The sequence below is a fragment of the Phoca vitulina genome, unplaced genomic scaffold (assembly GCF_004348235.1).
Source record: "Phoca vitulina isolate PV1807 unplaced genomic scaffold, GSC_HSeal_1.0 scaffold90, whole genome shotgun sequence".
Lineage (NCBI taxonomy): Eukaryota > Metazoa > Chordata > Mammalia > Carnivora > Phocidae > Phoca > Phoca vitulina.
In genome coordinates, this window is record NW_022589793.1 from 495,748 (window position 1) to 511,597 (window position 15,850).

The 15,850-nt window shown below is 36.6% G+C and overlaps 1 protein-coding gene across 1 annotated transcript in view; it reads left to right on the forward strand.

Moving 5' to 3' along the window:
- Positions 1–15,850, forward strand: part of LOC116626773 (ATP-binding cassette sub-family A member 3-like) — a 177,460-nt gene that overhangs the window by 11,240 nt on the left and 150,370 nt on the right. The window contains exon 5 of the mRNA XM_032396276.1: positions 7,823–8,082. Within this exon, the coding sequence (XP_032252167.1) occupies positions 7,823–8,082 (260 nt within the window). The remainder of the gene's footprint in view (positions 1–7,822; positions 8,083–15,850) is intronic.

A 15,850-nucleotide genomic window follows, 5' to 3' on the forward strand; every position in this document is an offset into this window, starting at 1 on the left:
GATGGCTGAGTAATATTATACATACCACGTCTTCTTTATCCATTCATCAGTCCATGGACATTTGGGCTCTCTCCATAGTTTGGCTATTGTTGATAATGCTTCTATAAACATCTGGGTGCATGTACCCCTTCAAATCTGTATTTTTGTATCCTTTGGGTAAATGCCTACTAGTGCAATTGCTGGATTATAGAGTAGTTCTATTTTTAACTTTTTGAGGAAACTCCAAACTGTTCACCAGAGTGGCCACACCAGTTTGCATTCCCACCAACAGTGCAAGAGGGTCCCTCTTTCTCCGCATTCTCGCCAACAGCAGTTGTTTCTTGCATTGTTAATTTTAGCCCTCCTGAAGGTGTGAGGTGATATCCCATTGTGGTTTTGATTTGCATTTCCCTGATGCTGAATAGATGTTGAGCATCTTTTCATGTGTCTGTTAGCCATCTGGATGTCTTCTTTGGAAAAGTGTCCATTCATGTCTTCTGCCCATTTCCTAGCTGGATTATTTGGGTTTTTTGGGTGTTGAGTTTGGGAAGTTCTTTATAGATTTTGAATACTAACCCTTTATCTGATATGTCATTTGCAATATCTTCTCCCATTTCGTAGGCTGCTTTTAGTTTTAGTTGATTCCTTCGCTGTGCAAAAGCTTTTTATCCTGATGAAATCCCAATAGTTCATTTTTGCTTTTGTTTCCCTTCCTCCAGCGATGTGTTTAATAATAAATTGCTACGGCCGAGGTCTAAGAGGTTTCTGCCCATGTTCTCCTCTAGGATTTTGATGGTTTCCTATCTCACATTGAAGTCTTTCATCCATTTTGAATTTATTTTTGTGTATTGTGTAAGAAAGTGGTCCGGTTTCATTCTTCTGCATGTTGTCCATGTTCTGCATGTTCCCAACCCTGTTTGTTTAAGACACTTTCTTTTTTCCACTGGATATTCTTTCCTGCTTTGTCAAAGGAACTTGACCATACAGTTGTGGGTCCATTTCTGGGTTCTCTATTCTGTTCCATTGATCTATGTATCTGTTTTTGTGCCAGTACCATATTGTCTTGATGACTACAGCTTTGTAATACAGCTTGAAATCCGGAATCCTGATACCTCCAGTTTTTGGGTTTTTTTTTTAAAGATTTTATTCATTTATTTGACAGAGAGAGACACAGCGAGAGAAGGGAACACAAGCAGGGGGACTGGGAGAGGGAGAAGCAGGCTTCCCACGGAGCAGGGAGCCTGACATGGGGCTCGATCCCAGGACCCTGGGACCACGACCTGAGCCGAAGGTAGACACTCAACGACTGAGCCACCCAGGCACCCCCTGATACCTCCAGTTTTGTTTTTCTTTTTCACAATTGCTTTGACTATTCGGGGTCTTTTGTGGTTCCATACAAATTTTAGGATTGTTCTAGGTCTGTGAAAAATGCTGGTGGTATTTTGATAGGGATTGCATTAAATGTATAGATTGCTTTGTGTAGTATAGACCTTTTAACAATATGTGTTCTTCTAGTCCATGAGCATGGAATGCTTTTCCATTTCTTTGTGTCCTCTTCAATTTCTTTCATAAGTGTTTTGTAGTTTTCAGAGTACAGATCTTTTACTTCTTTAGTTAGATTTATTCCTAGGTATTTTATTGTTTTTGGTGCAATTGTAAATGGGATAAATTCCTTGATTTCTTTTTCTGCTACTTCGTTATTGACGTACAGAAATGCAACAGATTTCTGCACATTGATTTTATATCCTGCAACTTTGCTGAATTCTTGTATGAGTTCTAGTTTTTTGGTGGAGTCTTTTGGGTTTTCTACATGGAGTATGATGTCGTCTGTAAACAGTGAAAGTTTGGATGCTTTTTATTTCTTTTTGTTGTCTAATCAGACAGGCTAGGACTTCCAGTACTCTGTTAAATAACAGTGGTGAGAGTAGACATCCTTGTCTTGTTCCTGACTTTAGGGGAAAGGCTCTCAGTTTTTTCCCCATTGAGGATGATATTAGCTGTTGGCCTTTCATATATGGCCTTTATGATGTTGAGGTATGTTCCATCTATCCCTACTTTGTTGAGGGTTTTTATCAAGAAAGGATGCTGTGTTTTGTCAAATGCTTTTTCTTCATCTATTGACAGGATCATATGGTTCCTATCCTTTCTTTAATAAATATGGCATATCACGTTGATTGATTTGCAGGTGTTGACCACCCTTGCAGCCCAGGAATAAATCCCACTTGATCATGGTGAATAACTCATCAAATGTACTGTTGAATTTGATTTGCTAGTATTTTATTGCATCCATGTTCATCAGGGATACTGGCCTGTAATTCTCCTTTTTAGTGGATCTTTATCTGGTTTTGAAATCAAGGTAATGCTGGCCTTGTAGAATGAATTTGGAAGTTTTCCTTCCATTTCTACTTTTTGGAACAGTTTGAGGAGAATAGGTATTAACTCTTCTTTCAGTGTCTGGTAGAATTCCACTGGGAATCTATATGGCCCTGAACTTTGGTTTGTTGGGAGATTTCTGATTACTGATTCAATTTCTTTGCTGGTTATGGATCTGTTCAAATTTTCTATTTCTTCCTGTTTCAATTTTGGTAGTTTGTAGGTTTCTAGGAATTTGTCCATTTCTTCCAGGTTGCTCAGTTTGTTGGCATATAATTTTTCATAGTATTCTCTTATAATTGTTTGTATTTCTGTGGTGTTGGTTGTGATATGTCCTCTTTCATTCATGATTTTATCTATTTGGGTCCTTTTATCTTTTTTATAAATCTGGCTATGGGTTTATCAATTTTATTAATTCTTTTGAAGAATAAATTCTTTGAAAAATGAGCTCTTAGTTTCATTAAATTGAAATCTCAATTTTTTCATTTTTTTTGTTTCTATATCATTTATTTCTGCTCTAATCTTTATTATTTCCCTTCTGCTGGCCTGAGGCTTTATTTGCTGTTCCTTTTCTAGCTCCTTTAGGTGTAAGTGTAGGTTGTGTATTTGAGACTTTTCTTGCTTCTTGAATTAGGCTTGTATTGCGTGCTCGCTTCAGCAGCACATATACTAAAATTAGGCTTGTATTGCAATATACTTCCCTTTAGGACTGCCTTTGCTGCATCACAAAGATTTTAGACTGTTGTGTTTTCATTTTTATTTGCTCCCATGTATTTTTTTATTTTTTTTTTTAATGTAATGACTGTATATTTATTTATTTATTTATTTATTTATTTATTTATTTATTTATTTATGTTCAGTTAGCCAGCACATAGTACATCATTAGTTTTTGATGTAGTGTTCAATGATTCATTAGTTGCATATAACACCCAGTGCTCATCACAACACGTGCCCTCCTTAATACCCATCACTTGGTTACCCCATCCCCCCTCCTTTCTGTAACCTTCAGTTTGTTTCCTGGAGTCCAGAGTCTCCAATGGTATGTCTCCCTCTCTGATTTCTTCCCATTCAGTTTTCCCTCCCTTCCCCTGTGGTCCTCCATGCTATTTTTTTTATTTCTTCTTTAATTATCTGGTTAACGCATTCATTCCTTTTCTTTAATTTTTTTTAATTTTTAATTTTTTAATTTAAATTCAGTTAGCCACCATATAGTACTATATGGTGACTAACATAATATAATAAAATAAAATTTTTAAAAAATAAAGAAAGAAAAGAAAAAAGAAAAAAAATAAATCCAATTAGCCCCATTCATTCTTTAGTAGGATGTTCTTTAACCTCCATGTATTTGTGGTCTTTCCAAATTTTTTTTTGTGGTTGAATTCCAAGTTTTATAGCGTTGTGGTTAAATTATTCTTTTTGGTTGATGAATGAGTTTTAATTATGCAATGGTAATTTTAAATTCTTTTTTAATTGTATAGAGTACCTTGAAGGAAAAAAATAAACAGTAAGGGCTTTGAACTAAAACAATTCTGAGAAGTTAGCTTTAGGAAATCATTGAACAGCAGACAAAAGCTATGTGCAATTTAACCATTATCAATGAAAATTGGCAACAATCAAAACAGTGTATAATAAGTACATGGTTAAGCATATGAGGATATGTCAGTTTGACAACTACTGTGTAGTGGTGGTTAAAAATAATTCTTATCAGGCCTAATAAATAGAGAACCATATATACAGAATCATAGCTATGAAAAGTATGTATGAACCTATACAAAGATTGGGATGGCTGTCCAAAAACGAAAATAGTTAAACTAGAATGGTGGTATTGATTGTGTGTTGTTTTGTCATCTTATCAAAAACATTTTGAATATTTTTCCAAGCAAAAGTTAAAAAAGAGTCTGGCCTCTCTTATAATTAATCTACTGCCACCTAAATGTAATTTGTTAGAGTAAGTTAATTGAAAATAGCATGATCTTGGTAGAAAAAGAGTAGTTTAAAACCAGAAAGAAGAGTTGGTCACATAAAAATATTTAAATAGAGTGTTACTTCTGGAACGAGGTGTTTCCTTAAAAAGACCATGTTCTATAAAACAAGACAGAAGATAATTAGGCAAACTCCAACTATTGAGTGACACTGCATAGCAAATTAACATTAAAAATTTGGTATGAGGGGATACTCTTTGATTAAAGTGTGGTGACTGGGAATTAGGTGACTTGATGTTTTTTGTTCAGACTTTATTAATCAGTAGCTTTATGATCCTAAACATTCTAGATAAAGTTTCTTCATCTGAAAAATGAATGTTTGGACTAGGCCACCCTTTAGGTCCCTTTTGACATGAAGATTCTATGATATTAATTATTAGGCCTTTAGCCAATTAAATCACCTGAGGATAGGTGGTGGGAGAGAAGATCAGAATTAGTTCAGTGAAATTTAAAAGTGAGATTTTTACAATTGTAATAAGAACACTTAACATGAGATATACCTTCTTCACTTTTTAAGTGCCCAATACAACATTGTTAATTATAGCCATGTTGTTGTGCAGCAGATCTTTAAAACTTTTAATATTGCAAACCTGAAATGCTATCCATTAAATACTTCCTAATGTTTCCCTCCCTCCAGCCCCTGGAAACCAAGATTCTACTTTCTGTTTCTGTGAATGTAGGTCAAATGCCCAATATAAGTGGAATCATATATTACTTGTCTTTTTGTGCATAATGTCCTCAGGGTGTATCCGTGTTGTGGCATATGACAGAATTTCTCTCTTTTTAAAGGCTGAATAATATTCCACTGTATGTATATGGTGCATTTTGTTTATCCATTCATCTGTGGAGGGACATAGGTTGCTTTCACCTCTTGGCTATTGTGAATAATGCTGCAGTGAACATGAGTGTGTTATCTCTTTGAGATCCTTTCTTCGGTTCTTTTGGATATATGCCATGAAGTGGGATTGCTGGATCATATGGTAGTTATTTTTTAGTATTTTGAGAAACCTCCATACTGTGCACCATTTTATATTCCTACCAAGAGAGCACAAGGATTCCAATTTCTTTACATCCTCATTAACACTTGTTCTTTTCTGTTTTTTTGGTAGTGATATCTCATTGTGATTTGGATATGCATTTCTCTGATGATTAGTGAAGTTGAATGTTTTTTCTTGTGTTTTTTGACCATTTGTGTGTTTTCTTTGGAGAAATGTCTGTTCAAGTCCTTTGCCCATTTTTTAATTGGCTTATTTTTGTTGTTGAGTTAGAGGAGTTCTTTATATATTCTTTTTTAAAGATTTGTTTATTTTTATTTTACTTTTTATTTTTTGTTTTTATTTTTTAATTTAAATTCAATTAGCCAAGTTATAGTACATCATTAGTTTTTGATATAATGTTCAATGACTCATTAGTCAAGTATAACACCCAGTGCTCATCACATCACATGCCCTCCTTAATGCCCATCACCCAATTACCCCATCTCCCCACCCACCTCCCTTTCAGCAACCCTCTTTGTTTCCCAGGGCAAGGGTCTCATATGGTTTGTCTCCTTCTCTGATTTCTTCCCCTTCAGTTTTCCCTCCCTTCCCTTATTGTCCTCTGCACTATTCCTTATGTTCCACATATGAATGAAACCATATGATAATTGTGTTTCTCTGATTGACTTATTTCACTTAGCATAATCCCCTCCAGTTCCATCCATGTTGATATAAATGGTAGATATTCATCCTTTCTGATGGCTGAGTAATATTCCATTGCATGTATGTATACTTTTTTTTAAAGATTTATTTATTTATTTATTTGAGATAGAGAGAGAGAAGAGTGAGCATGAGCAGAGAGGCAGAGGGAAAGGGTGAAGCAAACTCCCTGCTGAGCAGGGAGCCCAACACAGAGCTCGATCCCAGGACCCTGAGATCATGACCTGAGCAGAAGGCAGATGCCTAACCGACTGAGCCACCCAGGTGCCCCGAGATTTATTTATTTATTTGAGAGAGAGAGTGCGTGTGTGGGCAGTGGGAGGGGCAGAGAGAGAGGGAAAGAGAGAATCCTCAAGTAGACTCCCTGCTTGAGTGCAGAGCCCCTCACAGGGCTCGATCCCAGGACCCTGAGATCATGACCTGAACCAAAAAAAAAAGAGTCTGATGCCTAATCAGCTGAGCCACTCAAGCACCCTCTTTATATATTCTGGATATTAACCCTTTATCAGTTATATGGTTTGTGAGTATTTCTTCCCATTCCATAGGTTGCCTTTTTACTCTGTTGATTGTTTCCTTCCTGTGTAGAAGCTTTTGAGTTTGAAGTCATCTGTTTTCTGCTTTTGTCACCTGTGCTTTTGGTGTCATAGCCACATCATTGTGAAATCTAATGTCACGAAACTTTTGCCCTATATGTTTTCTTCTAGAGTTTTGTAATTTCAGGTGTTATGTTTAGGCCTTTAATCTCTTTTGATTTAACTTTTGCATGCAGTTTTGGGTAAGAATCCAACTCCATTCTTTTGCATGTGGATATCCAGTTTATCTAGCACCATTTGTTTTGAAGAGAGTGTCTTTTCTCCTGGTGGCCTTGTCGAAGGTCATCTGACCATATATGGGAGAATTTATTTCTGGGCCGTCTGTTCTGTTGGTCTCTATTTCAGTCTTTATGCTGCTACTATACCAATACTCTTTTGATTACTGTACTTTTGCATTATATTTTGAAATCAGTTAGTGCAAGGCCTCCAGCTCACAAGAGCAGGTGCTCTCTTTGCTTACGATTGTTTTGGCTATTCAAGGCTCTGTGCAATTTTATATGGATTTTAGGATTGTTTTTTCTGTTTCTGCAAAAAATGCCACTGGGATTTTTTTAAGTTTTTATTTAAATTCCAGTTAGTTAACGTACAGTGTAATATTAGTTTTGGGTATACAATTTAGTGATTCAGGACTTCCATACATACACCTGGTGCTCATCACAAGGATTTTGGTAGAGGTTGCATTGAATCTGGAGATCATTCTGGGTAGTATGGATATTTTAACAACAGTAAGTCTTCCAATCCAGGAACAAGGAATGTCTTTCCATTTACTTGTGTCATCTTTAATTTCTTTCAGCAATGTTTTGTAGTTTTCAGTGTGTAAGTCTTTCACCTCCTCGGTTAAGTTTATTCCTATGTATTTTATTCTTTTTGATGCTATTGTAAATGGGATTGTATCACACTTGTTTTGAGCATCACTTCTATTTATATGTCTGGTATGTCTGGTATTGAATTCTCATTTATTTTGGCTGATAAAATTACATAAAGCAACTGTATCATTTTCATGTAGTATTTCAGTTTTGGGAAGAGGGTAATACAATTCCATGTTATTTATTATCTGTTTGTGTCACAAATTACTATAGGTTTTGGGAAACTGTTTTGTTCTTTGAGTTAAAAGTTTTGAATTACTCAAATTGCCTTCTTTGTTTGCCTGGTTGTTTCTTGGTATACTGAACTTGACCCTCTTTGTTTTCTCATTTAGGGTACATCAGAGAAGGGTTCCTGCTTTTGCAGCATGTCGTAGATCGGGCCATCATGACGTACCATAACGGCAGAGCTGCAGAACAAGTGTTTAGTGGTTTCTTAATTTTTCTTAGGCAGTTTCCATTCCCTGCTTATTATAATGATAGTTTTTTGTGGAATTTTATGAGTATCTTCCCTTTGGTAGTTTTACTTGTATTTTCTCTAACCGAACTTACGCTCATCAGGACCATTGTTTCAGAAAAGGAAAAGAGATTAAAGGTAACTTCACTTTCTTTGCAGCATTTTGGGCCTGTGGAACAGATTTTGTATTCTGTACATTTGGCATTGGTGAACAGTTATATCGCAATAGCAATATACAAATATACAAATTTTCTGAAGTTCTACTTTTATTTAAATTCTTGATTTGGCCTGTAGCTTTATTGACTGAATGACTATTTAACATGGATATTATGGAGAGATGTCATATATTAAATGTCCTGAATCTTTTTTGGAATAAAATGGGCAACAAAGAAATAATCATATGAGCCCTTGAGTTAGACTAATTTAAGATACACTTCAATTTCAAGATTTGAGATGCATTTCAATGTTGTGAAATTAAGACCATATTGTTAAAAACAGTGGCTCTAAAGTCAGAAAACCATTGATTCATCCATCTTAATCCATTAATTTGTTCATTTATTTATTAATTACCTACTTTTGTCAGGGACTTTGATACAGAGTTTAGCTTTAAATCTTGGCTCCACCAATAATTAACTCTGTGATCATAGCCTGTTTCTTAAGATGTAAATTGAAGATAATACCAAATTTCTAGGGCTCTCAGGGGGATTAAGTAACATTTTATTTTAAAAAGTATCTAAGTCAGTCTCTCACCTATAGTAAGCACTCAACAAATGGCAGTTAAAAAGAGGACACAATTTCTACCTACTAGTTGTTAAAGGTTTAGTTGAGGAGATAGTAGTAAACTGAGTTACTTTTATAATATTAAGTACCTACAGGTGTGAAAAAAAGTTGTTCTTAAAGTACTGAGGGTGTGATGCTTGGTCTGTGCAATGGGGAGACAGCCTCAGAGGATGGGTTTTGAGACTATCAGTATCCTGTCAGCGTTCCTATCAGTGCTGCTGGGAGAAGAATGACCCTGGAAAGGAATGTGGGGAGAGCATGGTTTAGAGTAAGGGTTGGCAAGCTTTTTTGGAAAGCACAGAATAGTAAATTTTTTAGGCTTGTGGGCCACATGCACCTCTGTTACATATCCTTTTCTTTTTCTCCTCCTCCTTCTCCTCCTCCTCTTCTTCTGCTTCTTCCTCCTTCTCTTCCTCTTCTTCTCCTTCCTCTTCAACCATTTAGAAATGCAAAAATTGTTCTTAGCTCACAGGACATAGAGAAGTAGTTTGTGGGCTAGATTTGGCCCATAGGCTGTAGTTTGCTCACATGAAGTTTGGCTGTGATATGAAGACTGAAGGTGTGGAACCAACTGTGAGGCAATTATAACAGACCAGGAGAAAAGCAGGGAGGGCCTAAGTCCGTGTGGTTTAGTATAAAGGAGGGAAGAGTTTAAGAAATATTTGGGTGGTAGAAATCAGTGGAAATGGATATGTTCATAATTAACTTCATATTCTGGAATTTTGCCCACACTTCTTTCAGCAGCTTGCTTTTCCACGTATCAGGTTGTTCTTAAGGTAGTTTGATCTTGTTGTATTGGGGTGAGGAAATATGCTGTGTTTCCTGAAGGGACAGTGATGCTTGGGTTCAATGAAGACAGAACAATATAGAAAGAGAAATCATTCTTTTCAGAGGCAAGGGATTGTCCCTTCTTCCAGGTTGCCTGGATATGCTAATGAAATTATCATTCCCCAAATCACCCAGGCTTGAAACCTCAATCTTATCAGTATAGTATAGTATAGTATAGTATAGTATAGTATAGTATAGTATAATATATATAGTATTTAGAATGCTGCCATTTCCTGCCTCTCTAACTTTTAGGTAAGTTACTTAACCTCTCTGTGCCTTGACTGTAAAATGGAGGTAAAAATACTCCTACCACATAGGGTTATGGCAATGATTGGAGAGATACATAGGAAATGTTATGTAGATGTCCACAGTAGTTATCTTTTTTCTAAATTCTGTTTCTTTCCCTCCATGTGTAGAAATGTCATTTTCTAGTTCAAGCTCTTACTGATTTTTTTTTACCATCCAGCTATTTCAGAAATCCTCTCATTGGTTTCCCTATCCTCCGTTTCTCCTTAGTCTTACTTCACATTAAACCCTTTTCCTTCCACCCCAAATAGTTCATTTTGTGCCATTCTTATTTTTGTTTCTCTGACCAGCATGTCTTTTTCTCTCTTTTCTAACTGGTGAGTAATCTCTTTGAAATCTATTTTCAACTACAATTTACTAGTTTTCTCTTTGTGTCTCCAGGTCATGTTACACAAACTTCAATCAGGTAGTTTAAATTTCTATTTACTTTTTCATTTTAGAGTTTCTAATTGAAATATAAAATACACATACCTATGTGTACAGATCACTAAATTATCCAACGTGAACACACCATATAACAACTATTCCAGTCAAGAAATAGAATGATGCCCGCAATCCAGAAATTCCTCACATTCCATCCAAATCACTACACCATCCCTCTTCCACAAGCACTGGGTGTTATACACAACTAATGAATTGTTGAACAATACATCAAAAACTAATGATGTACTATACGTTGGCTAATTGAACATAATAAAAAAAAGATAATCACTAACTTCTAAAACCCTATGTTAATGTTACCTGGTTTTAAACTTTATTTAAATAGAATTGTACAATAGCTATCCTTTTTTTTTTTAATTTTTTTTTTTTAAAGATTTTATTTATTTATTTGAGACAGAGAGAATGAGAGAGAGAGAGCACATGAGATGGGGGAGGGTCAGAGGGAGAAGCAGGCTCCCTGCTGAGCAGGGAGCCTGATGCGGGACTCGATCCAGGGACTCCAGGATCATGACCTGAGCCGAAGGCAGTCGCTTAACCAACTGAGCCACCCAGGCGCCCTTTTTTTAATTTTTTTAAAAAGATTTTATTTACTTTGAGAGAGAGAGAGACAGTGAGAGAGGGAATACAAGCAGGGGGAGTGGGAGAGGGAGAAGCAGGCCTCCCGCCGAGCAGGGAGCCCGTTGTGGGACTCGATCCCAGGACCCTGGGATCATGACCTGAGCCGAAGGCAGACGCTCAACAACTGAGCCACCCAGGAGCCCCTACAATAGCTATCCTTTTGTGTTCTTCTGTGTAGCTACAGTTTGGCATTTTCATTGCTGTGTACTATTACATTTAATGAATATAGCACAATTTATCACTCTTCTCTTAATGGATACTTGGTTGTTCAAGTATTGGGCTATTACAGTAAGCTATTGTGAATATTTTAGTGCACATGTGCACGTTTTTCTGTTGGGTTTATACCTAGGATTGAGGTTGATGGAGTATACAGTATACATGTTTTCAGCCCTGTTAAATAAGGCCAAACGTTTTTCCAAAATGTTTGTGCCAATTTTCTCATAATCAGTAATATATGGGAGTTAACTCTTGCTCTATAAGTATGCCAACACTTGGTGGTGTTTTTAAATTTTAACCATTCTGGAAGGCATATAGTGGTCTCTCATTGCGGTTTTATTTTATTTATTTTTTTAATTTAAATTCAATTAGCCAAGGTATAGTATAGTCATTGTGGTTTTAATTTGATTTTCCTTGTTAACTAATGTTGTTGAGCACCTTTTCATATGCTTATTGGCCACATGGATATCCTCTTTTGTGAAGTGTCAGTTCAAATGTCTTTTCCCCATTTTTCTTAGGGTTGGGTGTCTTCTTTCATAGATTTACAAGCATTCTTTATATATTTTGCATACTAGTTTTTTGTGTGATGTATGTATTGCAAGTATTTACTCCCAGTCTGTAGCTTGTCTTAATGGTGTCTTTGGATTTGTAAAAGTTATTAATTTTAATGTAATGAAGTCTTTACCTTTCTGATTAGTGCTTTCTGTGTCCAGTCTATGCTGGCTGAGTTCTCCCCAGGTCTTTAGATATTCTTCTTTTCTAATCTTTGTATTTAAGCCTCTAAATTTACTTCTAGTGATAACTTTAGTTGCAATCTACAAATTGAAGTATAGTGTTTTCTTTATTATATAGTTCAAAAGAGTTTCTAATTTTCATTGTGGATTTTTTCTTTGACCCATAAGATAACTCGAAAAGCATTTAAAAATTTTCAAACATATTAGGAGCCAGTATTTGAGTTTAGTTTTTTGAAATTTTGATGGCACTAGCTTTGTGGTCTAGACTGTAGCCAATTTTAGCAAATATTCTACATGCATGTGTGTACTAAGAACAATGTGTACTGTGTGTTCAATGGGTGCAGTTTTCTGTGCATGTTATAATAACTATTAGTCATGTTCTTCATATATTTTTTTTTAGAGAGAGAGAGAGGTGAGGGAGGTGCAGAGGAAGAAGGAGACCGAGATTTTTTTTTCTTTTTCTTTTTTTTATTATGTTATGTTAATCCCCATACATTACATCATTAGTTTTTGATATAGTGTTCCATGATTCATTGTTTGCGTATAACCTGTGCTCCATGCAGTACGTGCCCTCTTTAATACCCATCACCAGGCTAACCCATCCCGCCACCCCCCTCCCCTCTGAAACCCTCAGTTTGTTTCTCAGAGTCCATAGTCTCTCATGGTTTGTCTCCACCTCCGATTTCCCCCCCTTCATTTTTCCCTTCCTGCTATCTTCTTCTTCTTCTTCTTCTTTTTTTTAACATATAATGTATTATTTGTTTCAGAGGTACAGGCCTGTGATTCAACAGTCTTACACAATTCACAGCACTCACCATAAGACATACCCTTCCCAATGTCTATCACCCAGCCACCCCATCCCTCCCACCCTCCACCACTCCAGCAACCCTCAGTTTGTTTCCTAAGATTACGAATTCCTCATATCAGTGAGGTCATATGATACATGTCTTTCTCTGATTGACTTATTTCGCTCAGCATAATACCCTCCAGTTCCATCCACGTCGTTGCAAATGGCAAGATCTCATTCCTTTTGATGGCTGCATAATATTCCATTGTATATATATACCACATCTTCTTTATCCATTCACGAGATTTTTTTAAAGATTTTATTTATTTATTTGACAGACAGAGAGAGTACGAGGAGGGGGAATGTCAGAGGGAGAGAGAGAAGCAGGTTCCCTGCTGAGCCCAATGTGGGGCTTGATCCCAGGACCCTGGGATCATGACTGGAGCTGAAGCAGCCACTCAACCAACTGAGCCACCCAGGTGCCCCAGAGAGCAAGAATCTTAAGTAGACTCTATGCCCATTGTGGAGCCTTATGCAGGGCTGGATCTCACAACCCTGAGATCATGACCTGAACCAAAATCAAGAGTCAGACACTTAACCAACTGAACCACCCAGGCATCCCTATATTGTTCATATCTTTTTTTTTTTTTAAGATTTATTTATTTATTTTGAGAAAGAGAGCGAGAGAGAGCATGCATGAGCATGAATGGGAAGGGCAGAGGGAGAGGGAGAGAGAATTCCAAGCAGACTCTGTGCTGAGCACGGAACCCAACACCAGCTCTATCCCAGGACCCTGAGATCACACCTGACCTGAAACCAAGAGTTGGATGTTCAACTGACTGTACCACCCAGGTGACCCCCTTGTTCATATCTTTTTAAAACTTTTAATTATTATTATTTTTTTAAGTAATCTCTACACCCAGTGTGGGGGTTGAACTCACAACCCTGAGATCAAGAGTCACATCATGCTCCACTGACTGAGCCAGGCAGGTTCCCCTGTTGTTCATATCTTTTTTTTTTAAAGATTTTATTTATTTATTTGAGACAGAGAGCGCTCACATGTGCCAGAGGAGGGACAGAGGGAGAGGGACAAGTAGATTCTCTGCTGAGCAGGGAGCCTGATGCAGGGCTTGATCCCAGGACCCCAAGATCATGACCTGAGCCGAAGGCAGATGCTTAACCGACTGAGCCACCCAGGTGCCCCTGTTTATATCTTTAACATGGATTTTATGTCAGTTATATCAGTTATGGAGAGAAGTATGTTAAAGATTTCCCTCTGTTATTATTGATATTGAGTTGTCAGTGTTCATGACTGATTATTATTGGAGCACTTTTTTTTTAATGATAGCTGCTTTTTTTTTTTAAGATTTTATTTATTTATTTGACAGAGAGAGACACAGCGAGAGAGGGAATACAAGCAGGGAGTGTGGGAGAGGGAGAAGCAGGCTTCCCGCCGAGCAGGGAGCCCGGTGTGGGGCTCGATCCCAGGACCTGGAATCATGACCTGAGCCGAAGGCAGATGCTTAACGACTGAGCCACCCAGGTGTCCCAAATGATAGCTGCTTTAAAGTCATTATTAGATAATTCTAATATCTATGTCATCTTGATTTGGCATCTGAGGATTTTCTTTTTGTTTTTAGAGTTTAGATATTCCTTATCTTGGTTTGTTGAGTAATTTGGGGTTGTATGCTGAATATTTTGAATATTGTGTTATAAATCCCTTGTTCCTTTTGAAAATTTTCCATTTCAATATGTAGTTAATCTCTTTAGACTTAGAATACACATCCTTGCAAATAGCGAGATCCCATTCTTTTTCACGGATGAGTAATATTTCATTATATATATACCACATCTTCCTAATCCATCTATTGATAGACATTTGAGTTGCTTGCATATCTTGGCTACTATAAATAATGCTGCAATAAACATAGGGATGCATATATCTTTTGGAATTAGTGTTTTCATTTTCTTTGGGTAAATATCCAATAGTGGAATTACTAGATCATATGGTAATTCTATTTTTAATTTTTTGAGGAATCTCCATACTGTTTTCCGCAGTAGCTACACCCATTTGCATTCCTACCAACAGTGTGAGAGGGTTCCTTTTTCTTCATATTCTCACCAATACTTATTTCTTGTCTTTCTGATTCTAGCCATTCGGGCAGGTATAAGATGTTATCTAATTGTGGTTTTGATTTGCATTTCCTGATGATTAGTAATGTTGAACATCTTTTTATGTGCATATTGATGATCTGTATATCTTCTTTGGAAAAATGTCTATTCAGGGCCTCTCCCTATTTTTTAGGTTGATTATTTGTTTTTTGGGTGTTGAGTTATATAAGTTCTTTTTTTAAAATTTAATTTAACTTAATTTTATTATGCTATGTGAGTTGTATATGTTCTTAGTATATTTTGCGATGTTAACCCCTTATTGGATATATCATTTACAAATATCTTCTCCCATTCAGTAGCTTGTCTTATTTTTGTTGATTGTTTCCTTTAGTGTGCAGAAGTTTTTTATTTTGATGTAGTCCCAATAGTTTATTTTTGCTTTTGTTTCTAGACATATCTAGAAGAATGTTGCTATGGCTGATGTCAAAGAGGTTACTGCCTGTGTTCTCCTCTAGGATTTTAATGGTTTACTGTCTCATATGTAGGTCTTTAATCCATTTTGAATCTTTGTGTATGTTATAAGAAAATGGTCCAGTTTCATTCTTTTGCATGTTGCTGTCCAGTTTTCCTAACACTGTTTGTTGAAGAGACTTTTTCCATTGCATGTGCTTTCCTTCTTTGTTGAAGATTAATTGACCATATACTTGTGGGTTCATTTCTGGATTTTCTATTCTGTTCCATTGATCTATGTGTCTGTTTTTGTGCCAGTACCATACTGTTTTGATCACTACAGCTTTGTAGTATAACTTGAAATCTGGAATTGTGATACCTCCAGTTTTTTCTTTCTTTCTTTCCTTTTTTTAAAATTTTATTATGTTATGTTAGTCACCATACAATACATCATTAGTTTTTGGTGTGGTGATCCATGATCCATTGTTTTTGTATAACACCCAGTGCTCCATGCAGTACAAGCCCTCCTTAATACCCATCACTGAGCTAACCAATCCACCCTCCCCCGTCCCCTCTAAAACCCTCAGTTTCTCAGAGTCCATAGTCTCTCATGGTTCATCTCTCCCTCCGATTC